This window comes from Paroedura picta, chromosome 9 (assembly GCF_049243985.1).
Source record: "Paroedura picta isolate Pp20150507F chromosome 9, Ppicta_v3.0, whole genome shotgun sequence".
In the NCBI taxonomy this organism is placed as follows: domain Eukaryota; kingdom Metazoa; phylum Chordata; class Lepidosauria; order Squamata; family Gekkonidae; genus Paroedura; species Paroedura picta.
The window spans coordinates 34,238,453-34,263,740 of NC_135377.1; the positions used below are offsets into that span (position 1 = coordinate 34,238,453).

The 25,288-nt window shown below is 42.4% G+C and overlaps 1 protein-coding gene across 1 annotated transcript; it reads left to right on the forward strand.

The window, feature by feature from the left end:
* Positions 1 to 655: 655 nt before the first annotated feature.
* GGH (gamma-glutamyl hydrolase) lies at positions 656 to 16,879 on the forward strand. Its single transcript, XM_077352308.1, has 9 exons — positions 656 to 1,142; positions 4,910 to 5,024; positions 5,996 to 6,046; positions 9,498 to 9,582; positions 10,660 to 10,798; positions 11,786 to 11,892; positions 11,979 to 12,069; positions 13,238 to 13,375; positions 14,101 to 16,879. The coding sequence occupies exons 1-9, from the start codon at positions 671 to 673 to the stop codon at positions 14,220 to 14,222; spliced, it is 1,320 nt and encodes a 439-aa protein (XP_077208423.1). The 5' UTR covers positions 656 to 670; the 3' UTR covers positions 14,223 to 16,879.
* The last annotated feature ends 8,409 nt before the right edge of the window (positions 16,880 to 25,288 follow it).

The following is a 25,288-nucleotide window of genomic DNA, read 5'->3' on the forward strand; positions in this document are numbered from 1 at the left end:
AGAGTCAGGCGAGGCCAGGGGATCTCCCTGGACTGCACCCGAAGCAGCTGGTCTCTCCCGGTGCGGCAGGTGTCTATTCTGGCCGGTTCCACTTCCCCGGGAGTTTTCAAAACATGAACTGGACAAGAAATGTCTCTCTGCGTCTTGAACACCATTTTACACTTGTTGTATTTCACGTTTACTTCCTGTTGTGCAGGATCGGAACTGGATTTGTATGTCTGAACCTGGAAAACGGCCAGATTCGGAATTTCCATTGAGTCGCATTTGTAAATGTATGCTGTGGGATTTATCTATTTAGATCGTTGTACCCTCCTTCTCTCCCCCGCGGGGACCCGGAGCACTTATGTGATTATTAGGTCGAGAGAGGGCGAGCGGCCGGCTCAAGGTCAGCCAGGGAGCTTCGGAGGCGGGGTCGGGATTCGAACCTGCGTCCCCCAGATCTCGGCGTGACCCAATGAGCCTTGCACCACACGGGACAGGGAGCTTCCCGTGGAGCATCGCAGACACGCTTAATCCTCCCCCCCCCCCCCGGATTGTTCTAATCCAGGGATAGTCACACTGCGGCCCTCCAGATGTCTATGGACTACAATTCCCATGAGCCCCTGCCAGCGGGAATTTAGTTCATGGAGGGCCGCAGTTTGACTACCCCTGTTCTAATCCATCCGAAGCAATGCGATTGTCTCTATTTGTGACGCAAAAGAAGCCTTCAGTAGTGAAAAAGGGAGGGCGGCGGCCTTCTCAAAGCCTTCCCCTCTGGCGCCGCCATCATGCCGCACACAGGGCTGTCTCCTTCAGCTCTCCTCCCGTTTTAAAAAGGCGCAGGCCGGCGGGGAGAGGAAATGCCTTTCGCGAGCGGACTTCATTTCCCGGCGTGCCGGCTGCGGCCGAGAGGCGTGGCGAGGCGGGGTTGCAACGCAGGCTGCCGCCGTGGGTGTGCGCCGGGAGCGGAGGCGCGCGGCGGAAGCCTTCGGGGCCAGGGCTGCGCGGCGCCGCGGGGAGCTTAATGGCCATGGCTAACCGCAAGGAGGTGGCCTACGGGCTGGGCATTTGCTGCCTTCTCGCGCTCTACTGCAGCCCCGGAGCCATCTCTTTGCTGCTGCAGAGCCTCCCGCCGGAGCGCGGGAACGACAGACCCATCTTGGGTGAGCGAGAGAGAGAGAAAGGGAGCGCTGGGCGCCCGCAGAGGAGGCTCGCCTGCCGGGTTGGTCCCCGGGAATCGGGGGGCGGGGGGAGGTGCGAAATAAGCACCCACGACCCCGACGCGGCGGGCTTCAGCTCCCTCTGGCCGTGGGGGTCCGTCAGACCTGTTGCCTCCCGCTCCGGTTGGGCTCTGAGGTCAGAGAAGGGCCCCTGGCCTGGCTGACAGATGCTTTTGCCCCGTTCTTTTGGCAAAGATGCGGGCATCTTTCGCATAGCTGTCGGGGTGCCTGCTTTTGCTGCTTTCATCTGGCAGATCTGGAGCGGGTGGGACACTTCCAAGCTGGTGCGTGTCCCTAGTGAACTGATGTATGGGGGCGTGAGGATTGCTTTAGCCTGCTTATGAAATATCAACACACCCTTCTTTATGTGAATGGGAAAGGCAGCCTTGAAATAATACCTCCCACACACTGTAGAACTTCAGCATCCTTAATCGGTATGTTCTAAAATGTGGTCAAGGTGGCAGAGTAAATTCCCCCCGTAGAATCATAGAGTTGAAAGGGGCCTCTGGAGTCGACTAGTCCACCTCCCTGCACAGCTCAGGAACGCACAACTATCTGCCCACCCATCGTGACTCCAATTTAATGTTCAAGCGATCCCCCCCCCCACCAAAAATCCAACCCCCTTTTTAAAAAGCCCCAGGAATTTTTTGGGGAAAGTGAAATGTATTCAAAACTGAAAGTGCTGTCCTAATTGTTACACTCTTCCAAGTTCTTTGATGTTGGTAATATTAGGACTGTGTTATTTCCTTATCAAACAGCTTTTAGAACATAACAAGCATAATTCATAATTTTGTTAGCTTATCAAATTGCACCCTTTGATATATTTAGTATAAATTCATTAGATTCAAGTGGGCAGCCATGTTGGTCTGAAGTAGCACACCAAAATTTGAGTCCAGTGGCACCTTTAAGACCAACAAAGATTTATTCAAGGTGAGTGCTTTTGTGTGCACACACATTTCCTCTGACATTGGAACTGGGATCATAAGAGTACAGATATAAGAAGAAAATAAATTAGTAGCAAATTAGTAAACAGCTTCACAACATCCTAAATATGCAGGAAATAATTTAGGATTTGATGCCACTGGAGGGGGGGGGGCAGGTCGAGCTGGCCATATAAATGTTCAACAAATTTTAAAAATGTATTAAAATTAGTTAACTCCCACCCATTTAGGAAAGTCTTCCAGGGCTGTCAAGGGACCCCTGGGTTTCACAAAACCCTGGCTGAGAAAGCCTGGAATAGGGATTCCATGCCTGAGTTTAATTATGCTTCCACAGGGACCCTGTGATATGCAGGCTTTTCCATCAGGATGAAGGAACTTCTCAAATGAATAGTAAAATTTCAGCCAAAGTGTATGTCTTGCAAATTCATAATTCTACTGAAGTAATGCGCTGCTCCCCTTAGATGTGGGATTCGTGTATGTGTGCGTAACTGCCAGTAACTTTCAAACCTTTCTGGCTTAAGCCTCTTAGATTTTCTTTTTTTACCGTCATCCTTGTTATTATTCAGTAATGGGTGTCTCGGTTGACAGAACTGTTCAGTTAAACGCCACCACAATGCAAGCTGATGAGCTGGCATATTAGAATCCTGCTATAATTCTTCCCAAATTGCACAATAGGTCATGTGGCATAACTGCATGACTTATAAGAACGCATTACAGTATAGTGTTTTAGTGTGCACCCTAGGTAAAGACCATTTTGAAGGCAAGTTCTAAATCTTTTCATAAACTGCAGGTTTAGAAAGTTAACAGTTGCTGATTGGAAACTATCCACTTGTACAGGTTTGACTGTAAAGGATCAGGACAGTAAATGGAATACTTTTTGAGAACTTTTGTAAAGACTGCATAATTTAGTGCATCAAATTAATCACTCAAATGGAGTAATGTTAAAATACAACATGTGAAGCCTATATTTTGGAGATGTTACCAAACCATTAGAGTTAGGGGTTGAGCAGCAGAAGAATAAGCTAAATATTAAAATTCAAAAATTTATTACATTAATGTGCACATTTAAAATTTTTAAAACATCAACATTAATCTCATACTATGCAATAGTGTCAGATTAATGCTGAATTAATCAACTACTTGCATTTTTAGGGGATTAAAAAAAACCTTTATGGATTTTTTTTTCATTTTCGGGTATTTCTGCAAACTTGAAGGCTACCCCAAGTGTGCAGAAAAACCTCTTCAGCTTACATGTGATCCTGATCTGCAGATTTAGATGCCCACAGATGGTGGCCACAGGTGGTTAATATTATGTAGACCTTCACAGGATGATCTTGATAGGCTTGAGAAGTGGGCTAAACTGAATAAAATGAAGTTCAATAGGGACAAATTTAAAGTTCTGCATTTAGCTAGGGAAAACCAAATACACCAATATTGGATGGGGGAGACTTGACTCGGCAGTAGCATGTGTGAAAAAGATCTAGGAGTTTTAGTAGACCATACATTGAACATGAGTCAGCAGTGTGACTCGGTGGCTAAAAAGGCAAATGGGATTTTGGGCTGTATCAAACGGAATATCACGTCCAGATCACGGGAGGTGATGGTACCGCTGTACTCTGCTCTGGTATGGCCTCACTTGGAGTACTGTGTTCAGTTTTGGGCACCCCAGTTGAAGAGGGATGTAGACAAACTGGAGCGTGTCTAGAGGAGGGCAACAAAGCTGGTGAGGGGTTTGGAGACCAAGACGTATGAGGAAAGGTTGGGGGAGCTTGGCCTGTTTAGCCTGGAGAAGGGACAACTGAGAGGGGATCTGATAACCATCTTCAAGTATTTAAAAGGGTGCCATATGGAGGATGGAGCAGAGTTGTGTTCTTTTGCCCCGGAGGGACAGACCAGAACCAATGGGATGAAATTAATTAAAAAGAAATTCTGTCTAAATCATCAGGAAGTTCCTGACAGAGCAGTTTCCCAGTGGAACAGGCTTCCTCGGGAGGTGGTGTTCTCAGTCTTTGGAAATTTTTAAACAGAGGCTAGATAGCCATCTGATGGATTCTGTAAAGGCTCAAGGGGTTGGCAGGTTACAGTAGATGAGCGATTGGGATGTGAGTGTCCTGCATAGTACAGAAGGTTGGACTACATGACCCATGAGGTCCCTTCCAACTATATGATTCTATGATTCTACAGACCAGGATAAGATTGTTTCATGTGTTTGTATGCCTCTGCACTTGATGATCTACCCCTCATTGCTTGCTGCTTCTAAAAATGGGTCCCATCTGCATAGTGATGTGATCATTTTGAATCAGTCACTTTTGAGATGGCTTATTATTAGCCAAGCACTCTTTTCTTTTGTAAAGTAAAATATTTATGGAAGACTATGAAAGATTCTAATTTAAGTCTCTGTTTTTAATATAATAATTACAGTCCCCACTGCTATAAAGATAGATTCAAATGGGTTGTCTTATTGGTCTGAAGTAGTACAATAAAATCAGAGTCCAGTAGCACCTTTAAGATCAACAAAAATTTATTCAAGGTGCATGAGCTTTTGAGTGCAAGCATAGTCTGAGGAAGAGTGCTTGCACTTGAAAGCTCACACCTTTAATAAATCTTTGTTGGTCATAAAGGTGCTATTAGACTCTGATTTTATTGTCCCCACTGCTGTTCTATTTAGCATATATAGATATAGATATAGATATGTTGCTGATTATACATATTGATGTATGACTATTATCAGCATATAATAGCCAGTCTATTTTTTGGGGGTCTCTCTAGGGATATTGGCACAGGAGACTGACTTCAAAAGCTTTCAAAAACTTGGAAGTTCTTATATTGCTGCTTCGTACGTAAAGTTCATTGAATCTGCTGGAGCTCGCGTAGTACCAATAAGGCAAGTTCTCATGAATGGTATGCTCACATTATACACCACTTAAGACAAAGTGAGTGCTTTACTCAACCCTGAATACCAGCCCGTGACTTGGATCTCTTATGGGAGAATGGTTAGACTGTATTGATTGGGGCTAGAAAAACTCAGGCTAAGACCCCTGTTCAACTCTGAGGTCTGCTGGATGACGCTAGGCCAGCCACACTCTCTCTCGGCCTAGCCAACTTTGCAACGTTGTTCTTAAGATAAAACAGGAGAATTACATGTGTCACCTTGAGTTCCTTGGAGCAAGAACAGGATAAAAACTGCATTTAAAAGACTGGCCTAACAGGTGGTGTGCTAAATAAATGTTAGTTGTGAGTTTCCTACTGGAAACATTTCCCAGGCTCTCAGGGGCCTGGTTCAGATCAACACTATGGGGATAGGGGCTCATGCTTTATTCTTGTACCATTTTCCTGACATGGAGACCAAGATGTATGAAGAAAGGTTGGGGGAGCTTGGTCTGCTTATCCTAGAGAGGAGATGACTAAGAGGGGATCTGATAACCATCTTTTAAGTATTTAAAAGGGTGGCATATGGAGGATGGAGCAGAATTGTTCTCTCTTGCCCCGGAGGGACGGACCAGAACCAGTGGGATGAAATTAATGCAAAAGAAATTCCATCGAAACATCCGGAAGAGCAGTTTCTCAGTGGAACAGGCTTCCTCGGGAGGTGGTGGGTTCTCCATCTCTGGACTTCAACAGAGGCTGGATAGCCATCTGACAGAGAGGCTGATTCGGTGAAGGCTTGGAGCTGGTAGGTTACAGTAGATGAGCCATAGGGTTGTGAGTCCTGCATAGTGCAGGGGGTTGGACTAGATGACCCATGAGGTCCCTTCCAACTCTATTATTCTATGATTCTGTGGAAGTTTGCCCTATTGGAAAAATCTGCATGTAATTTATCAGAACTCTGTGTTTATACTTCTTTTGTTTTTCCAGACTAAATCGTTCAGATGAAGAATATAATAAAATTTTCCAGTCTATTAATGGGTAAGTGTACAGCTTTTTTATTATGGCCGTGTAGTCCAGTGGGAAGATTGTGAGGTCATCAGGCCAGACTCCACCCAAACACTACAGATATGCTGCTAACTATTTTTAGCTTTTCTTTTCAAGATAGGCATTTTTCCTGAAACTTCTCAGAAGGATGAGGTCTTTGACTGTTATGAACCTCAGTAGTTGCTGAACAAGTAATTCTTCGACAGTGGAAAAGCAGTAGCCATTCTTATGTACTGAAATATGGACTGAGGCAAAGTTAAGATCTTGCAATCAAAGAAAGAGTTGCCTCTAGAAAAGAGGACTATCATGATATCTCAATCTGAATTTCTGGATTTACTTGAATATTCATATATGGATAGATCATGTTGCATACAGTATGCGAGTATCTGGTTGCTTTAGGGCCCAGCACAAACTTTTTGAGACTGTGTCTAATTGGCTGTGAGAAAGTCCTTTTTTCACCTTCTTCTGAGGTTTGAAGGGCAGTAGTTGCACTGGCCAAGGTCAGAGCCAGGGTGGACTCACCCAAGGTTGCTTGCTGGCAGCAGCTCCCACCGGAGTTAGGCTTGTTTGTTTAGGGGGGTGGGATGAGATGGGCAGGAGAACCTGACGGTCACCTTGAGGCATCTGTCAATGAAGGGAGTTTGCCTAAGCCAGCCATGTATCTGCTGAATGGCATGTGTGGGACACTCCCTTGCTACTGGGCATCATGGAGTTGAACCCTAGCTGCTCTACAGCAGTGTGGGTCATGTTAGCGGGCTCAGGACCTCTCAGCACAATTCTCTGTAGGAAATTACATGCCAGAAATGCTGTTAATGTCATTGACAGCCAGCATGTTGTAGCAGCTAAAAGCGGTGGGGCTCTAATCTGGAGAACCAAATTAGATTCCCCACTCCTCCATATGCAGCCAGTTGGGTAACCTTGGGCTAGTCATAGTCCTGATACAATTGTTCTCACAGAGCAGTCCTGTTAGAGCTGTCTCTGTCTCACCTACTTCACAGGGTGTCTGTGGTGGAGAGAGAAAGGTGTTTGTAAGCCACTTTGTGTCTCCTTCAGGTAGTGAAAAGCAGGGTATGAAAAACCCAGCTCTTCTTCTTCTCTACAGTTGCTAAATAATGAATTAATAGCTTTTCTTCTTTTTCTTCACTGTTGTTTGAACATGCTTGAACGGTCTGGATCCCCCCCCCCCAAAAAAAAAAAACTTCTTTGAGAAGAGAATAATAATGATCTTGCCATAAAGAATGTGGAATGTTGTCTAAATTTTGTGGTGCTTGCTATTGTGTGTAGTTATTCTTAATGCCTGGCGGAGTTATTCTTAATGCCGGGTCAGAAAAAAACATGTTCTATGACTGCAAACTCACACTTTGCATAGTCATACATAGTTCACAAAGTGTGCTTTTTGTTGCAGAACAAAACAATTCCTTCCCAAGACTAAGCTGTTTTCTTTCCATTAGCTTTCTTACCTGCAGCACTGCAGGGATGGTTATTGAACAGTTTTGGTTCCCTGGCAGATAACCTGTGCTGGAAGATGGATGCAGGGAGTGTGAATACTCCTGGACCTTCCAGAGGCTTTTGATATCAATCATGACATTATTCTGGACTGCCTTTGGGGTTATGCCTGGGGAGACCCCATCCTGCAGTGTCTTTGATCCTACTTGGAAAATAGGTTCCAGACGGTGGGGCTGGGAACTGCTGCTCATCCTATTGGCCTCTGGCTTACAGGGTCTCACAAGGTTCTGTATTGCCCCTCCCCCCCTTCTTACTGTCTGTTGGAAGCCGTGGGGAAAGGTAATCTGGAGACTGGAGTAGGTTGTGACCAATATGCATATCGGTCAGCTCTATTTCATGCTTCCAGTGAACACCTTAAGTAGGTTCTGGAAACTCAGCTGGTGCTTAGAAGCCATTTGGGGATGGATGAGGGTTGACAAGCTGAAGCTTAATCTCCGTGGAATGCAGTGGCTACTGGTAGGAAGAATGTTTTTTCCCCCCCCCCAGAACCTGTTTGGGATGGGGTTGCACTTTCCCCTAAGAAAGCAGATTCGTAGCTTGGGAGCACCTCTGGATTGGGGTGTCATAGTGGAAAATGAGAGGCAGTGCTAGCCGGGAGTTTCAGCCTTTCCTGGGAAAAAGAGATGTTGCTGCTGTGATGCATGCCCTTGAAACATCTAGATCACTACAATGTGATTTGCATGGGGCTGCCCTTGAAGAGTGTACAGATGCTACAGTTGGCACAGGATGTTGTGGCCAGAATTATGACCAGAGTGGATCATGGGAAATTTATCATTCCAGTTTTGTTCCATCTACACAGGCTCCCAATCTGCTTCTGGTCCAGTTCATTAGCAGGTGAAAGCTGTTTTGTTTGGCATTCCCTCACTGACAATCACTCATCTTCTTTTCTGTTCATGTGTCTGTCTGCTTTGTTTTGACGTTTGTGTGTGTGTGTGCTTTAGAATTTGCTTTAATTTTGTTATTGTTGTTCACCTGCTTTGGGTGGAAAGGTGACTTAAAATGTTTTAAAGAAATAAAAATAGTAAAATAAGGTCACTGAGAGTGGAAACATAAATGTGACAGGGCTCATTAATGTAACACACCAAATATGCTTGGTGTCATCTACTTGTTAAAATAGATTGCCATGTAATATTTTTTTGAGTTACTCCAGTAGAAATCCATTGAAATAAAGCTCTGTAGCACAGGGAGTGGGGCATTTCCTTTATGAAGTGGTTCTAGAAGGTTTACAAGGCACATTTCAATGACCAGAGATTTTTTCACTCTCTGAAAGCCTTCCAAAAACTTTTCTTAGAAACCCTGCATAACTAGTTTGATATGGTAGTAGCACAACAGTTAGTATAGGATTATTAAGAAGTTGGTCTTTCGCATGGCTGTAATTGCTCCAGGTCAGCCGTGTGATGGTGGCATTCATCTCCCAAAACATTTTTTTCCAAATGTTTCCAGAGCCATATTCTTATCTCCAGTGCCGAACTTTAGTGTCATATCTTAAGATGTCCATCTGCTGAAGAAACATTTCACAAGATTAAAACCATGTGACACAGGATGGGCTGATTTCTCTAGCATGTTGGGTAGGTGAGGGGTGAATAAACTCCAGCGAGTTCTGTCAGGTCAATTCCAGTACTGATATCCCTCTTAGAATTAAATCCTGATCAGCGAGTTTCTTTTTTAATCATTGAAAGGTTTCTTCATACATTCCCTTCCTCATTGTTCCTGCTAGTTTCCATGCATAGTCGTTTAAAAGAGATGAGAAATGTTCAGTTGACCAGAGAACTTGACTGTTCCTTTAAATTCTCGTTGTCATTTTCATTTTCATTTGATTGCTAATGTTTCCATTGTTACTATCCAACTTCAGCTATGTTATGTTTTGACTTTGTAGTTAGCCTTGGGTGGTAATTCATTGCTGCTAGAAAAGCTATCCCAACTTTTTCGTGTTTTTTAGGTTACTTTATCCTGGAGGTGGTGCTGACCTTAAGACTTCTGAATTTTCCAGGGTTGCGAAGATATTCTACGATAAAGCACTAGAGGTTAGTTTTCAAATGTTCTCTGTTTTGGGGTCAGACATCAAGATCAGGGTTTATGTTAGCACACTGTCCAGCTGGCAGATGCTGTACAGAAACACTTCTCTGCCTTAACTTTGAGGCACAATGTTTGTTTATTTCTTATATTCATAAATCATTTTAACAGTCAAGTATGGAAATCAAAACTGGGTCCCAGGTATTGTATTCACCTGGTTTCCTGAACCTTCTTCAGTGATTGCTCCTGAATATGTGCTCAATATGGAGATTTTATGATTTTTTTTAGTGTTGAATAAAGGATATCAATAAGGCAGCAACTCTTGAGCTGAATAGAATACCTGGGACCCCGTTTTGATTGCCATACTTGACTGTTAAAATGATTTATGAATATAAGAAATAAACAAACATTGTGAATTTTGGAATTTATCCTACTGAAATCTTATTAATATATGGCCTTGGGATTTGGTGAGGATTACTGGAGGAATCAGTGGTTCAGTCCTTTTAACTTTGAGACAGGCACAGAGTTCTTCTGCACCCACAGGATTGACTGTGAGATATAAATGCTTGGTGTCTCTCCTAAGAAGAGAAAACACATTTTGAGCCTTCCACATGTTTGCCCTGATGGATATGTGTCTTACAAAGTCACACTTTTAAAAAAGAAAGAAATTGTATGCACACATTTACAGGAGTAGGGCGATGACTTCCTTTCTGATCTCCATTATTCAAAAAGGTAAATAATGATTATCACTAGCTTTTAGCAGCTGTTCGGTATATTACTTGTGCCATAACTCTGTGGGTTGGAGAGTGATGTAGTGCCAAGCGTGGTGTAGTGCTTAAAGTGTAGGATTGGGATCTGGAAAAATCAGGTTCCAATCCTTCACACTGCTTTGGATGCTTGCTGGATAAACATGGGCCACTTATATGCTCTCAGCCAACCTCCCTCACAGGCTTGTTGTGAGAATAAAATGGAGCAGAGGAGAACAATGTAAGGTACTTCAGGTTCCCTTGAGAGAGAGAGAAATGTGGGACATGAATGAAGTAAATAAATAATAGATTCAGAATCTCTTTTCTATTGTTGCTGTCAAGGCTAATGAGAGAGGGGACTATTTTCCCATATGGGGAACATGCTTGGGACATCAACTGCTCAGCTTCCTCACTAGCGGAGAGAACTTGCTTACTTGGACTAATACTGATAACTTTGCACTTCCACTGAATTTTACAAAAGGTAAAACACTTTTGTTTTTTAGGCTTTCATTTGCTGTTTTAGCTCCTGAAACTCCTGTGCTTGCTGCTGTTTCCCTAAGACAGGTGCATCTGTTCTCCACTGGGATCTCCTTGGCTAGGATCCAGCACGAAGTCTGTGCAAGGATCCCCTTTCTCCCTGTTTCCCCCTCCTCACAGTAGCCCAAAGTTTCTTCTTGTGGTTGTGGGACCCAAATCCCTCCGTTCTTCCTCTTGTCTCACAGGAGCTCCACCCATATCAGAAAGAGAGATTTCATTCCCTTCCCCTTCCTCACTTGAGCTTCCTGACTCTCATGGCCAAATGCAGGTCCTGCAATCCTAGCTCTAAATATTCCCAGGGTCAGAAATGGCTATGTGGGGGGGGGGGGGCAGGGGAATCATTAGCCAACAGCAGCCTTGTGCTAACTGACTATAGGATCACATCTGTTTCATAGATGTTAAATATATTCCTAATAAATTCCACTAATATGTAATAATAGGGCTCCTGTATATTCATTGCTTAGCAGTGTAGTATGATTAACATACATTCATTCATTCATTCATTCATTCATTCATTCATTCATTCATTCATTCATTCATTCATTCATTCATTCATTCATTCCTCCCCAAAGGCTCAGGGCAGTTTGCAGGAAACAGGAAAAGATACAGATAACATATGGAACAACAGGTGATAATAGCAGTAACATTATAACAACAGTAACATCAGAGAATGATGGAACTGCAAAAGATCCTCAGCTCAATTCTTACTGGGACCCAGTGGGTTAGACAGATTAGTAGCAGTCGTAGTAGGATGGGGGGGGGGCTGATTGGACATTGTTTTACTGTGTTGGGTACCATCTGTGGTTTCTGTTCTTTCTGATGTGACTTTCAGCCTTGGATACATTTAATTTTTCATCCTGAGCAAAACTGTAGAGCTGAATAAATGAATGAGTACTCTGTCAATCCCAGTTATTATCTTTTTTGGTCTAAGTTGCTAAAGCCAGCAAGATGTTTGCTGATTTCCCTGAAGATCTGCTACAGGAGATGGCTTCTGAGCCTGTGACTTCAAATTTCCATTTCTGGAGCCTCTCGGTGCAGGTAATTGTGCGTGTTTAAGAGAGTGGTCAAGGATAAAATTGCATGGTTAAATGTAAATTTAAAATATTTCTTTCCTTCTCTTGCAGAATTTTTCAAGCAATGAGATATTGCGCCATTTCTATAAGATCTTGACAACTAATGTCCATGACAATATAGAATTTGTGTCCACCATGGAAGGTAATTGTTGAATCAACACTTGCATTCTAATCATGACCAGATATTGCAGCTGAGAGATCAGTGCTTGATAACCCAAGATACATTACATCATTGTCTTGAAACTATACTTACTCCATGCCAGGAAGTAGACTGGAGGGCAGGGATGATGTCATGTCATGTTTCTTTTTTCAATTTTTCCAAGAAGATAGAGAAGAGTCAGGCCTGCTGCTTTCATTGGCCACCATGTGATGACCATGCCATGGATTTTACCCCAAGACCTCCTTCCTGTTTAAAAACATGCTGTAGAGCTTCCCTAGACACCAAAACCATGTGCCACGAGACATGCATAAAATTCCAAGTTACACCCAATCAGAGAATCATAATAAGGCTACGTGTAAGAAATGATTATTGTAAGAGGAAACGCCTTGTTTCCAAGGAGAGGCTGTTCAGTATACAAAGCTAGGATCCTTTCTGTGGCCACGAGACTCCATTCACCCAGGCCATGATGAACAACTTGTGGAATAGTAACTTGGTGTTGCATTCCTCTTAATGTCATCCGACACAATGCAGATGTGCCCAGAATCCTATGCATTAACATCTCCCTGGGAAGTCACATCCATAATTTTAATAGTGCAAATACCCCTTAGGGTTTGTTTTTCTGGCACTAGCAGGAAAAGGGGTATAAAAGTGACTTCACTGGCCCCAGGAATTTGAAATGTTTTTCTTCCCTGGACCATTTTCAGCCACAGAAATGAGATGATGCCCTCCTCAAAACAGGCAGATTATGACCTATTAAAGTGTTTATAATTTTTGGCTATTTTGAAGGTGGAAGAACGTGATATCAATTAAAGAGGATTTTGTCGCATTCATATTTCATTGTATATCCTGAATAGGCATATGCTATCAGTGCTAGTTACCTCTGCCCACTTTTGCTCCAAGGAGTTCACAGATTTAATGACTGGGCCCTAGGCAAGTTAAAGTGCATGCCACCAAGATGTTAGGTAGGACTGTTTAACTATAACAAGGCAGCTTTCTTAACTTCTATCTGCATCATAGAAATGGAATATGGACTTACCTTATAGTGTCCTTGTAAGAATTACAATGATATTGTACTGAATTACTTTGAATTCTCTAGCACTGTATAAACTCTTCATCTTGTTTATATTGATGAACAATTTATTTTTTCTAGCTTATGGGTATCCACTGTATGGTGTCCAGTGGCACCCAGAGAAAAATCCATTTGAATGGAAGTACGAAACAGGCATACCACATTCTCGAACAGCTGTGAAAGTAACATTTTATATTGCAGACTTTTTAATTAATGAAGGTATGGAGTTTTTGTAAAGACTAAATATTTTAGGTTTGTAGATGAATTTGGTGAATTTGCATTTGATTTGGAAAGGAGACCTCTTTATCTTTATAAGCTAAAAACTCAATTCTATGGGCTGAGTTTAAAACAAAATCTAAATGAAATAGTTAAGGGATAAAATAACCTCCTTAAAAGCAAGCAAAATCATTCTGATGTGATGTTTTGAAGGCCAGAGTCCACTTCTCTAGATGTGTGACACATTCAATTTTTTTGAAAAGCGGAGTATAAAATTAAATTAGAGGCCTCTGCTCTTAAATACTACACCAAGCTGGGCTTTCTGAAACCCCCTTTTAAAGGGGCTGTGGTTAGGGTTAGGTTAGAGACTACATTTTTCTGGTTCATGTCCGTTCCTACTTTTTAAATTGGGGGTGGGCAAATGCTGGCAGGGGCTCATAGGAATTGTAGTCCATGGACATCTGGAGGGCTGCAATTTGCCCAACCATGCTTTAAATGTTATAACCCAAAGAAAGCAAGCTTTGTGTATGCAAAGCCCCTTCCAGCAGTTCCTCTGAAAAAGGAACCAGAAAGTCCTTTCGTGGACAGGACTTGGATTGTAGACATCGGTTCCAGATCAGGGGCTAAACACAATTCTCTCTTGAAGGTGGAAGGTCTGAACAGTCTAATAGATTTGTTCTTACAGTTAATAGCACTGAAATAACCTGTGTTTATTAAATGTTTTCCAGCCCGGAAGAGCCGCCATCGCTTTCCCAGCAAAAAAGAAGAGACGGAGGCACTGATTTATAACTTTAAACCTGTTTTCACTGGGACTTTTTCTTCATTTCAGCAGGCTTATTTTTTTGACTAAGTCCTCAGGAAGAGATCAACATCAGTATGTTTTGGAATAAAAAAAAATGAATGCAAAGCATTACAAGTAGTAAGAATGCAGGCTGTTTATCATTCCTTCTAAAATTATTTTTCTTATGTTCTTTGTAGAACTGCACTTATTGTTTTCAGTTCCTAGGAAAGATCTCTGTTGAAAGCTCCAGTGAAAATAACTGGGAAGCCATGCAAGAACATTGTGATCAGTGAGATTTGTGTAGGAGAATTTCCCAGGGGACCGTATCCCAAATCCTTATTTACAAACAGGGAACAACACATAGTCGAGTCTGCTCCTGCACAGATCCCGTGGATCAGAATGAGCCAGGAGTGGCACTTGGGTGCTTCATAGCCTGTAATCTGCAAACCGCACAGGTCCTGTATGTGTGGCCAAAGCGAAAGGGGGAAAAGATCAGAGGAATCAGCCTAGTGGCCCTGCACACAGGGATAGGCCCTTTTGCTGTTGCTATGTGCTGGTGGTAAACAACAGAACTCATCTTTATCCTGGTTTAGTTCATTGTATACAGTTTGGTTTGTTCATTTTCACCATCTCTCTGTAATGGCATTGTTAGCTCCCCCCCCCCCTCACATTACAGTGACATGGAATCCTTTTTATGGTACAGCTCTGAATCAAGCATTCTTGTTTGTTATGAGTTTATATCTTGAGACTTGGCACCTACAGAGGATCTTGGTTATAATGTTTCTGTTCTGTTCATGTAAAACTCTATTTTCAGTAACTTGATAAGGAAAATTCTCAGGTAATCACCCTTTTGACAAAGGACTTCTTTGGAAATACAAAAGGGAGCCAGTTTTTGCACACACTACGCTGTCTGCTGGGAGCCTTTAAATCACCTCTTGCTTTCTCTGCCTGCCCCACCAGATTGTGTAGACTGATCTGCTGTTGAGTTTCACCTCCCTTATGCCATCTGTACCTGGCCCCAATAAGCAATATGCTTCTAATGCTACTAATCAGGATTTGTTTCTTCAGCAAGCTTTCCCTGAATAATACTGGCTCAATTTTTTAAATGCATACCTTGCTTTTCTGTTGAAGACCTTCCAGTGCATGAGCTGTCTTCAGGTTCTCCTCCTGAGGTGCTAATCAACTCCACCTTAGAGAGCTTCCCCATTTTTGAGCAATGGCCTTAAGCGTCTACTTCCCTCTGTCACTTTGATCTGAACTTTTGGGGCCAAGCTCAGAATCAATTTTTGGACGCTGTCTCCAGATTTGTCCAGTCTGGGTCTCTGTCACTTCTGTGCAATCTAGGGATTCTGATGCTAAATAGGTGGTTAAGTTTTGCAGTGTGATCCCACATCTGATTTCTCACTTTCTGCTGTATTCAGTGGGGACATAGATGTGCAGTTGTAGTCAATGCATCAAACGTATTGCTTAGAAGCCTTTTGATTGCATAAAAATCACCTGCCACAAACTAAGCAATGGATTCTCTTATTTAAAAAAAAACATTTTTACACAGAAAAAGCACCTCTTTGAAGATGGTGCCTGCAGTGACAGTTGCATGATATTTTGTGTGCATATACAGATGGACACACCTGATTTATGTATGGGACTGCCTCTTCCACCATGTCTCCCCCAAAACATTACATTCTAGCAAACAAAATCTGTTCAGGATCCCCAGCCCCATGGAAGTCCGATTGGCCTCAAGCAGGACCAGGTCCTTTAAAAATATTAAATTACAATTTAATATTTAAAATTCCTATGTATTTTTTAATTCTTTTGTTAACCGCCCTGAGCCTCCTGGGAAGGGCAGGGTATCAACGCAAAAATAAATAAAATATTCAATTGAATTAAAACATGATTCATTGACTAAGATTTTTTTAAACTGCTTAGTAGCTGTAATTTGTGGTATCTTTTATCTCACCAAAGAACATGCAATCAAAGAACATTCCAATGTGATGTTTACTGAGTAATTTGAGGATTGTAAAGGACTGTTCCATGTATTGTTTATAAGTTTAATGTAAACCGCCATGAGCCTCCGGAGAGGGCGGTATAGAAATATAATAAATAAACAAATAAACAAATAAATAATATGATCACATTCAAGGTTTTAATGCATCGGAAAGAATTTGCCAGTTTGGAAGGCTGGATTCCCATAAGCAAGACATGCATATGTCTTCCTTATGTCATCCTCAGTTTTAGGCTGCTGGACATTCCAGTGCAACCCATTTAGTTATTTGGAGCCGTTTGGCCCCTGAATTGGATTGGCTCATTTCATAAAGGCATTGCCAGCAACCCCAGTGGCTGCAGAGCCATGTGTGCAAATCCATGTCCCTATGGGAATAGACATTCTGTGCTGGTTACATGATGCTTCTGGGGCTATCGGGAATATGAAGTCTGGGATAATGTTGAGGATCAGCCCTTTGATGTATAGGACTATGTATCTGTAGCCATGTTGTTCCTAACTGCACTTTTGATATAGGTGTTTGTTTTCAAATACAATAGTGGTAAATGGTGGAGAGATACAATCTTAACTAAAAAGTGAATGTTTTACAAAGATGATGTGCAGTTGTTATTTATTTACCATGCTAATTTATTTTCATTATTTGTCTGCTTTTGCTTCAGAATTTACCAAAGTAAATTGAATGTTCTATTTCGCTATAAAACCTTTAATAAAGGACGTTTCGACAATATATTCAGCAATGGTTCCTTTTTATATTGCATCATTATTCCCTTTCAACACAGCTGCCTCTGGATAATTTTAACCATGAAAGGGAGGAGCTTCCTCCAAGGTATTCCAGGCATAGTACCCAAAGTTCTAAGCTAAGGCTCGGTTTACATTTTTTGAAGAAAAAGTATCTTCTCTCTTTGAATATTGGCTCATGTAATGTGTTACGGGTATTGTAATACTATTTTTTTTACTAAATAATGACACCATCAGAACCCAAACATTTGGAGAATTCTCTTTTAAAAACTTTTAGTAGTACCTATAAAAAGTAGAGAATATCATAACCCAGGGTTTCACAAACTCAGGCTTGTGATTTCATGGTTGTCCAAGTATAAAGACACAGGCAACTTCACTAGGAAGGAAGACCAACTTAGAGGAGCTCTGCTACTACAACTCAGATTGTACCTCTCAGCCCTAGTTGAACTGGAAAGCTGCTGGCTGTCAGGAAAGTTACCTGGAGGCTCAGGTCACAAAAGTAGCCTGACAGGAGTTTTTCCATCTATGCCAAGCAAGGCTACTAGTGTCCTACCTGTCCTCTGAGCACCTGGCCACAGTGATACATGCAACAGTAACCTCCAGGCTGGACTTCTGCAACTTGCTCTATGCAACTTGCTCTTGTCCTTGACCTGGAAATTACAGGTGGTGCAGGATGCAGCTGCTTGGGTCCTCAATGAAACATCTTGGAGGGCTCATATCCAAATGGTGCTGAGGCAGCTGCACTGGCTACAAATTGCATTCCGAGTCAGGTTCAAGGTTTTGGTGTTAACCTTTAATGCCATCTGTGGTCTGGGCCCCACATATCTGAGGGGCTGCCTATCACTGTATGCCCCCCACAGAGCCTTATGCTCAGCGGGTATGAATCTGCTGGTAGTCCCTGGCCCATGATAAGTATGCCTGGTCTCAACCAGGGCCAGGGCCTTTTCGGTCCTGGCCCCAACCTTATGGAATGAGCTCCCAGAAGAACTGATGGCCTTGATGGAACTTGTGCAATTATGCAGAGCCTGCAAGATGGAGCTCTTCCACCGGGCATTTGGTTGAGGCCGGATAGCAATAAGATTGATGGCCCCTCCTCGGTTTAGTCAGGACTTTAGGCTCCCCTCCCATCGCATCTTTCCCCCTGAGGCATCAGACGGGAGTGTTGTTGAACAGAGGGGTGGGGAGAGAGTTAATTGTTCATCAGACTTAGAATGGTTTTAGTTGGAGATGGTTATATTTTATAGTGGATTTTTTAATGCAAGCCAGCTTGCTGGGAGTGGCAAGTAATAAATCCAGTAATAATGTTTCTTTACTGTCCCAAGGTCTGGCTTTGTTTAATCATTACACTGAACACTGGAAGAGCTGAACTAGCTTCCTGCATCCCCACAGTCCACAGGCATTCAGGATTATTCAGGATTGGGTCACGTTGCTGATTGAAAGGGATTTAGACATAGTCCTGCTAAGGGTAGTAAACTGTGTCTGACCATCCATGCTCCTTTCTCTTGCCCTTCCTCCAAGGAACTTACTTTGCCTGGGGTGCAAAGCACACTGGCCTTTGTGTCAATCCCAGAGCAGGAAACCATTGTGTCAGAGAACCCCCCAAAATAATTTCCATCCCTATATAAGCAGCAGGTGTAACCTTTCCCATCTCCACTTCAGTTGCACTGCTCCTTGTTTGCCACTAGATGGCCTATGTGAACCATCTTATTAATGTGAACACTTAATAAGCGATCAGAATCCAACTGCGAAATTAGACTCTAAATATCTTCACTGAAAAATTGAAAACAATATCGCTTTCATCTTTATGGGAAATGGAATAGGGAAAATAGTCGTTTAACGGACGGCAAGCCTATTTGAAGATGGAGAATATCCCTTTGGCGTGTAGATGTGTTTTATTGGATGGCAAACTCCGAGAAGGGAAAGAGAATGACAGATTTCAGCTATTCGAAATGTACAAACAGCAGCCTCTGTGCAGCCATGTGAAGGAACTATAATTAAGCCACCATTATGCAGCCATTAAGTAGAAGCACCTATTGCTGTGAGTCCTGCTAATTTCATTCAGGGCCCCCTGGTGTTAAGCTGCAACTTGATTACTATGTCTCTCCTGCCTCCTAGGGGTAAGGGTTGCGGGTGGGGTGGGGGTTTCCGCCATGTTGCTAGGTTGTTGGTCTACTGTATTTGTATTTGTTGTCCAATTTAATAGGGTTTTAATGGGGGTTTTAACTGGACATCTGTAACCCGCCACTAGCCTACTTGGAAGTGGCAGGTAATAAATGTCCGACCCATTGCAACCCCATGGACAATGATCCTCTACCATTCCCCGGAGTCCATTTAAGCTTGCACCAACTGCTTCAGTGACTCCATCCAGCCACCTCATTCTCTGTCGTCCCCTTCTTCTTTAGCCCTCGATCGCTCCCAGCATTAGGCTCTTCTCCAGGGAGTCCTTCCTTCTCATGAGGTGGCCAAAGTATTTGAGTTTCATCTTCAGGATGTGGCCTTCTAAGGAGCAGGCAGGGCTGATCTCCTCTAGGACTTTATTTGTCATTAGTACATTAAAAATGTAGATATTACTGATGCCAAGGAAGTTACAGCTTGAGCTGCATTGGCTGTGGAACTGAAGCAAATTCCGAGTTCTTCCTCTGGCTGTTCTCAGGTATTAGATATTTCTATGTATATACATGTTGCTTAGCATTTGACACGAAATGTCATTTGAGGACAGTTATGACACAAAAGGGAGGACAAAAGGTTTTGGGAAGAGCCTCTCGTCATCTCTTCCTGTCAACCTTGCTGTATCTGTGGGAAAGGCAGAAGGGATGGGAACAGAACCAAGTTCAGCTCCCTTTGCTTGTGAACCAGGGACCTTGTTGTCTGGGTCACCCAGGACCAACCTGACCCATCACACAGGTTTATTGTTGTTCGTGGGAAATAGTGATAGATGGCTCGTAGCTGTGCTCAATTGTTGAGGCTGGGCGTATGGGTGTTGTTGTTTTTTTTTTGCTGAAAAACTACCTTATTTATTTGCAACAAAGATTACTTGTCTCCTAAAAGTGCCATATACACCAAAAGTAACTAGTTTTTATGGAAATGTCAGATGCTCCCCCTTTTATAGTATCTCTTGGGAGAAAAAAAAAACACTAGTCTTGCATATGATTTATTGCAGCTTTTGTGGATTCTCTAGTAATTTTCTTCCACTCCTAGGAATCAATTCCTTTTATTTGTATTATGATTTAAAAAATAAAATCATTAATTTGGATTGCCTGTGTCTTTTCTAAAGTTTATGTCTCCTGTACCTGCAGTTATATGTTATGGCAAATCTGGCCCAGTCCGACAACATAGCATTTATGTCAGATCTGGCCCTTGTAACAAACAAGTTGCCCATCTTAGCAGTCCTAGAGCAGGAAGGCTGAGTGAATGATGGGACTGCCCTCTTCCTTCATCCCCCCCAACCTGTTCTCAGCCTGTGAGGAAAAAGGAGGTACAGCAGGGCAGAGTACCCTGGAGGTTTCAGAAACAGTGTCTCCCCTTCCCCCAGTCATGCCACTTATGTGAGAAATGCAGGAAGGTCACAAACTGGTGGTAGGGGGATCTGGGAGAGCCAGGTTTAGCCACACACACATACACACCCATCCAGGATCCTGTCCCTCAGGTCACCTGGGGCCATCACTCAGTCTGGCCCACCTCACAGAGTTGTTGTTGTTGGGGCTGGGGTCCTGGAAGGGTGAGTTTGGTGTGTGCCTCCTTGGGATCCTCGGAAGTAGGATAGGGAAGGGAGGAAAGAGTGAGAGACTGAGGCTGAAAAACTACCTTATTTACTAGCAAAGAAGATAGCTCCTAAAAGTGGTATATTTACAAAAAGTAACTGATTTGTATGTTAATGTATAATACCCGTCCTTTTATGATATTTCTTGGTGGGAAATCCTAGTCTTGCATATGACTGAATATATTTATTAAGGCTTTGGGGATTCCCCAGAAGATCAATTGCTTTTATTGATAGGAATCAATTGCTTTGTTTGTATTTTGAGTATAAATTAATATCATTAATTGGGTTTGCCTGTGTCTAAAGTTTATATCTGCAGCACCTGGCATAACATTTTATAGACACATGGCCCACCCAGGTATTGATATTTGTGTGAGATCCAGCCCTCCTAACAAATGAGTTTGACACCTCTGCTTTAGTTGACGTTTCATTGAGTACTTTGTTTTCCACTGTATTGCAGTGTTGTGATCACGTGTGTTCTTGCTTTACTTCTGTGCGCCAGAACCTCCCCTACTCGCCAGTGTACCAAGACTATCTGGCCAGGAAAAATGGCAACTTATAAAAGGCAGGGCTCCCTTTACCCTGCTAGTGTGTGGCTCCAATATTCCACTTTTGTCCATTTCACAGGGCAGCCTCCTATAGCCAAGTATGTTGATGCACAGACTTTCTAAATCCGATCACATGTACTTGATGTTTTCTTACACTGTTGCCTGAGTATATTGACCTAGTAGGATCTGAGCATGCAGCAACATGGTGAATTTTGACAGTTGCACAGATTTAAAAGCAACACCCTCTAAATAAGACGCCATCTACCTGTGACAAAATGGAAGAAGATTCAGAATCCAGAAAAGTGCATGCATGCACTAAAAGATTGGCATCCAACCAGCCACGAAGCACAACCACGTAGGTATAAAGGCATTCAAGTTATTGATTGTTTGCCTTGTGAACAGTCACCAGTGTGACCATATGGAATGCCTTTGATGTTGGCAGCCCTGCCAATGCTATTTACTGTAAGGAGGTGAGAAATAATGGCATTGAATCAATAATCTGACAAAAACTAAGATTTCCTTAACTTTCAATTTGTTGAGGCTCTGGTGTGTGATCATATCAGGAATCAGCTACATTGATTTCATTTGCACATTTGTAGTAGGGCAGTGCTTACTTCTTGCTTGCAAAATGCACGCCCCACAATTCTGTCCTTGACACTCTTATAGACTTGATTATCATTTGCGTATTATGTGTAACATTCTGACAATCTACAAACCATATATTTATTCATAACTATAATATTCAGTGCACAGCTGAAAGAAACCTAAATGGATGATTAATTATGTGAACTGTAATTAAAAAGAGAAACAACCTTATAGTTTAACCATCAGTACCTTTCTGGATCGTTGTTTCTATTGTGGACTTTATTGGTAAATTATAATGTAGATACTAAGGCTTCATAACGAAGGAGGAAAAATTAAGGCAGCTGATTGAAGCAATTTTGGATGAGATTGCTCTGCTCAAGAAAGCAAAACAATTAAAATTGGGGGATGACTCTTCTGACTAATTAAACATCTGACAAGATGTGCCTCGTGTCACTTCTCTTCCGTTTTCATTTATTTGTTTAATATTGTTCTGAAAAAGAATACCTCCTCAAATGTACATAAGCCATCTGTTCTTCCTGCTGACTCATTGTGTGCAGGAGTATTATGCATCTGCAAACTATTCTCACTCCACATATTGAACAAGGACTTTCACTCCATAAAAAAAACCCTGGCTCCAGGTTTGAAATTTCTGGATAGGGGTTATTTCCCACATTGTACAAAGTCATGTGTGAAGCAACATCCGCCTTAAAGATCCTGGTAGCATGATTTGATGGTTTTTAAAGCTACCATTTACTTGGGGGAAAGCATTAAAGCATTTAGCTCTGCTATAAAAAGCAATAGACATTGTATGTTTAGGTATGCCATGGATTGGGTCCATTTGCCATCACTTAGCCGTGGTTTGTCAGATCAACATTTGGTTGAGAGATGTGCCCAGGGGGAAATTCAACTACAATTTCTCTACTGACTTTCCACATATACATCTAACCATTTTTTAGTCTGGTAATGTAGTAACCATCCAGGTAAAAAAAATCAGCAGGTATCAGGAACCAAGTGGTTGAGACCCAGCAGATTCGCACAACAGACATCACTCTCGGGCTTCAGGATGAAACTTTAAGTAAAAATCTTTATTTGGAGAATCAGGACAAATATCAGCACATCACATAAGTTCTTAGACAGGAATCTTGACAGAGGCACTGGGGAAGGGGGCTGCATAGCTTATATACCTGGCTGGAAGGGGGGCACAGGAGCAACATCTGGAGGGAATATTGATTCACACAGAAAGGGCAATACAGTTTCCTCTGATCTATAAGGTGCCAAAACAACCCATTCAGCCATCTGGTATTTAGTCTGAGTTCCCAGCGAGGCCAGTCTTGTGAGAAGAGATAAGAGAAGGAACAAGGGTGAAAGCTTTGAAATGCAAGAGGGAGATGGGAGGGGCACTCTCAAGCAGGTCCAGGAAGATGCCATAACTCTGTGGGAGATCCAGGAGCATCAAGAAATGAAGTGAACCTCAAAGGGGGCAAAAACCATGGGTCAGGAACTAGGGGTTCATGACAACAGGTTCAACTTCTTCCATCATTAATTTAATTTACAGTGGTTTTCATTCATTCATTCATTCATTCATTCATTCATTCATTCATTCATTCAATATGGTGCCCTCCCTGGACATATTGTTCCATACATCAAGGAAAGCAAGGGTCTTGGAAAATATTCTACAAAAATAAGGAGAATTTCCCCTTTTTATTGGTTTATGTTTGAGTTGTAAATCTCTTGTTTCTGTATGTATCATAGAGAGCTTCAATCATCATTAACAGCTATACATGAACCAATTGGTTTTTTGTCTGTCAACGGGGTTTACTTATTTATTCAGAGCATTTGTATGCCAAGTCACCAAAACTTCCATTTTCTTTCCATCATTGTAAGTACTTAGATACTGTAGTAGAATGCTTTAGTAGGTCATGGAATGGTCAGCCAAAAAGCTTGGGAATCCTTCATTTCCCTGAGGTCTGTGCCTGATTCCAATGCTGCCATGTAACTGAAGACTTCAAGAAGGCCATTGGGGAATGTTCTCAGTCTCTTTCCCCAAACATAAGTAATAAAGGATCAGATTAACAAATGCATCAGGAATAGTGCTGAAGAATACTCCACTTTTCTTCTTAATGGGGACCCAGGGCAGGTTGAATTATTCCCTCCTTCTCCATTTTAGCCTCACAATGACCCTGAGAGATAGATTAGGCTGAAGAGAGTGACTGGCCCAAGGTCACCCAGCAAACTTTTAGGAACAGAGCAAGGATTTGTCTCCAAGATCTCAGCCTGACATTCTAATCACTACCTCAAACTGGTCCTCAGCTTTCCCTCCTTCTCTCCCCCAGCAGCCTTTCCCTTGGAATATTCTGGCCAAGCTGCAAAAGTCATGCAGCAGCAAGGGCCATCACAGTCATGTAAGTTGTGTGAAGGTTGCTGGACTCATGTGAGTCATATGGCATCATCATCATCCAGTAGCCCTCACCATGCCTTGATGAGTTGTGCAAACTGCATGGTATCAAGATGTTCATATTTGCTAGGTGTAATTAAATCTCCCTCCAGGGCAGGAAAAAGGGGTGAACTGGGAGGTCAAAATAGTCCTAGAAAGGACCCTACTTTTTACTGCCAAAAACAAAGGTTGAAAGGTCAGCAATATTGCTGTGGTTGCTCAGCAGCTGCTGGCCATTGAGATTTTAGGCATTAATTTCTTAAAGACACAGGTGCTGTTTTTCTTATTTCAGTGTTTTTTTAAACACCCAATATTTTTTTAAAAATCAATTTTTCCTGCAAACCTCAGGCTTTTTCTCTGATTTGTTTCTTCATGGCTGTGATCTCTGGATTTAAGTATCCATAGATAAGACCATGTTGAGAATATTGATACACCACTGTTTCTAAAAGTTGCAAATGTTCAATTTCTGCTTGGATGTATCTTGCAAGTCCAGTTTCAAATGTAGTCTAGTTTCTAAATGTGATATGCAAGACTGAAGAAAACATTTACTGCGCATATCTGAAGAAGCTATGGTATAGTAACTTAAAGCTTTCATGCTTTATAAAACAGGTGGATATGTAAATCCCTTTTCTCTTGAACCAATAGTTTTCTTTAATTCTAGAATTTCTTTTTAAAGAATAGCACTCAGTAACTGTGACTGCTAAGTAGAACCTCCTTGTTCACATCTAGCCGATATCTGGACATCTGACTGATTAGGGGGTAGATGAGGCAAATTATATTCTTCCTCTCTCTTGTCATCATTCACACATGGAATTTGGGCTTTTCTTTGTTTCTGCTTTTTTTTCTCTTCCTAGTCTGGCTAATGTCCAGATGGGGCTTGGAGTTCTCCTGGAATTACAATGGATCTCCATGCTACAAAGATCGAAGTCCTCCATGGACCCTATGGCATTGCATCCCTACTCAGCTCCCTCCTTTCACCAAACTACACCTTCCCCAGGCACCACCCCCCACTCAGCTAATCCCACTGATTCATCTCCTTTACCTTTTCTTATTTCTTTTGCACATGGTTTATCA

Bases quoted from the DNA above. Each gene is read 5' to 3' on its own strand.
- GGH (XM_077352308.1), top strand. From the start codon at position 671: ATGCGATTGTCTCTATTTGTGACGCAAAAGAAGCCTTCAGTAGTGAAA. The intron at 1,143-4,909 runs GTGAGCGAGAGA...GGGTCTCTCTAG, and splicing joins GAACGACAGACCCATCTTGG to GGATATTGGCACAGGAGACT. The intron at 9,583-10,659 runs GTTAGTTTTCAA...GTTGCTGTCAAG, and splicing joins TCTACGATAAAGCACTAGAG to GCTAATGAGAGAGGGGACTA.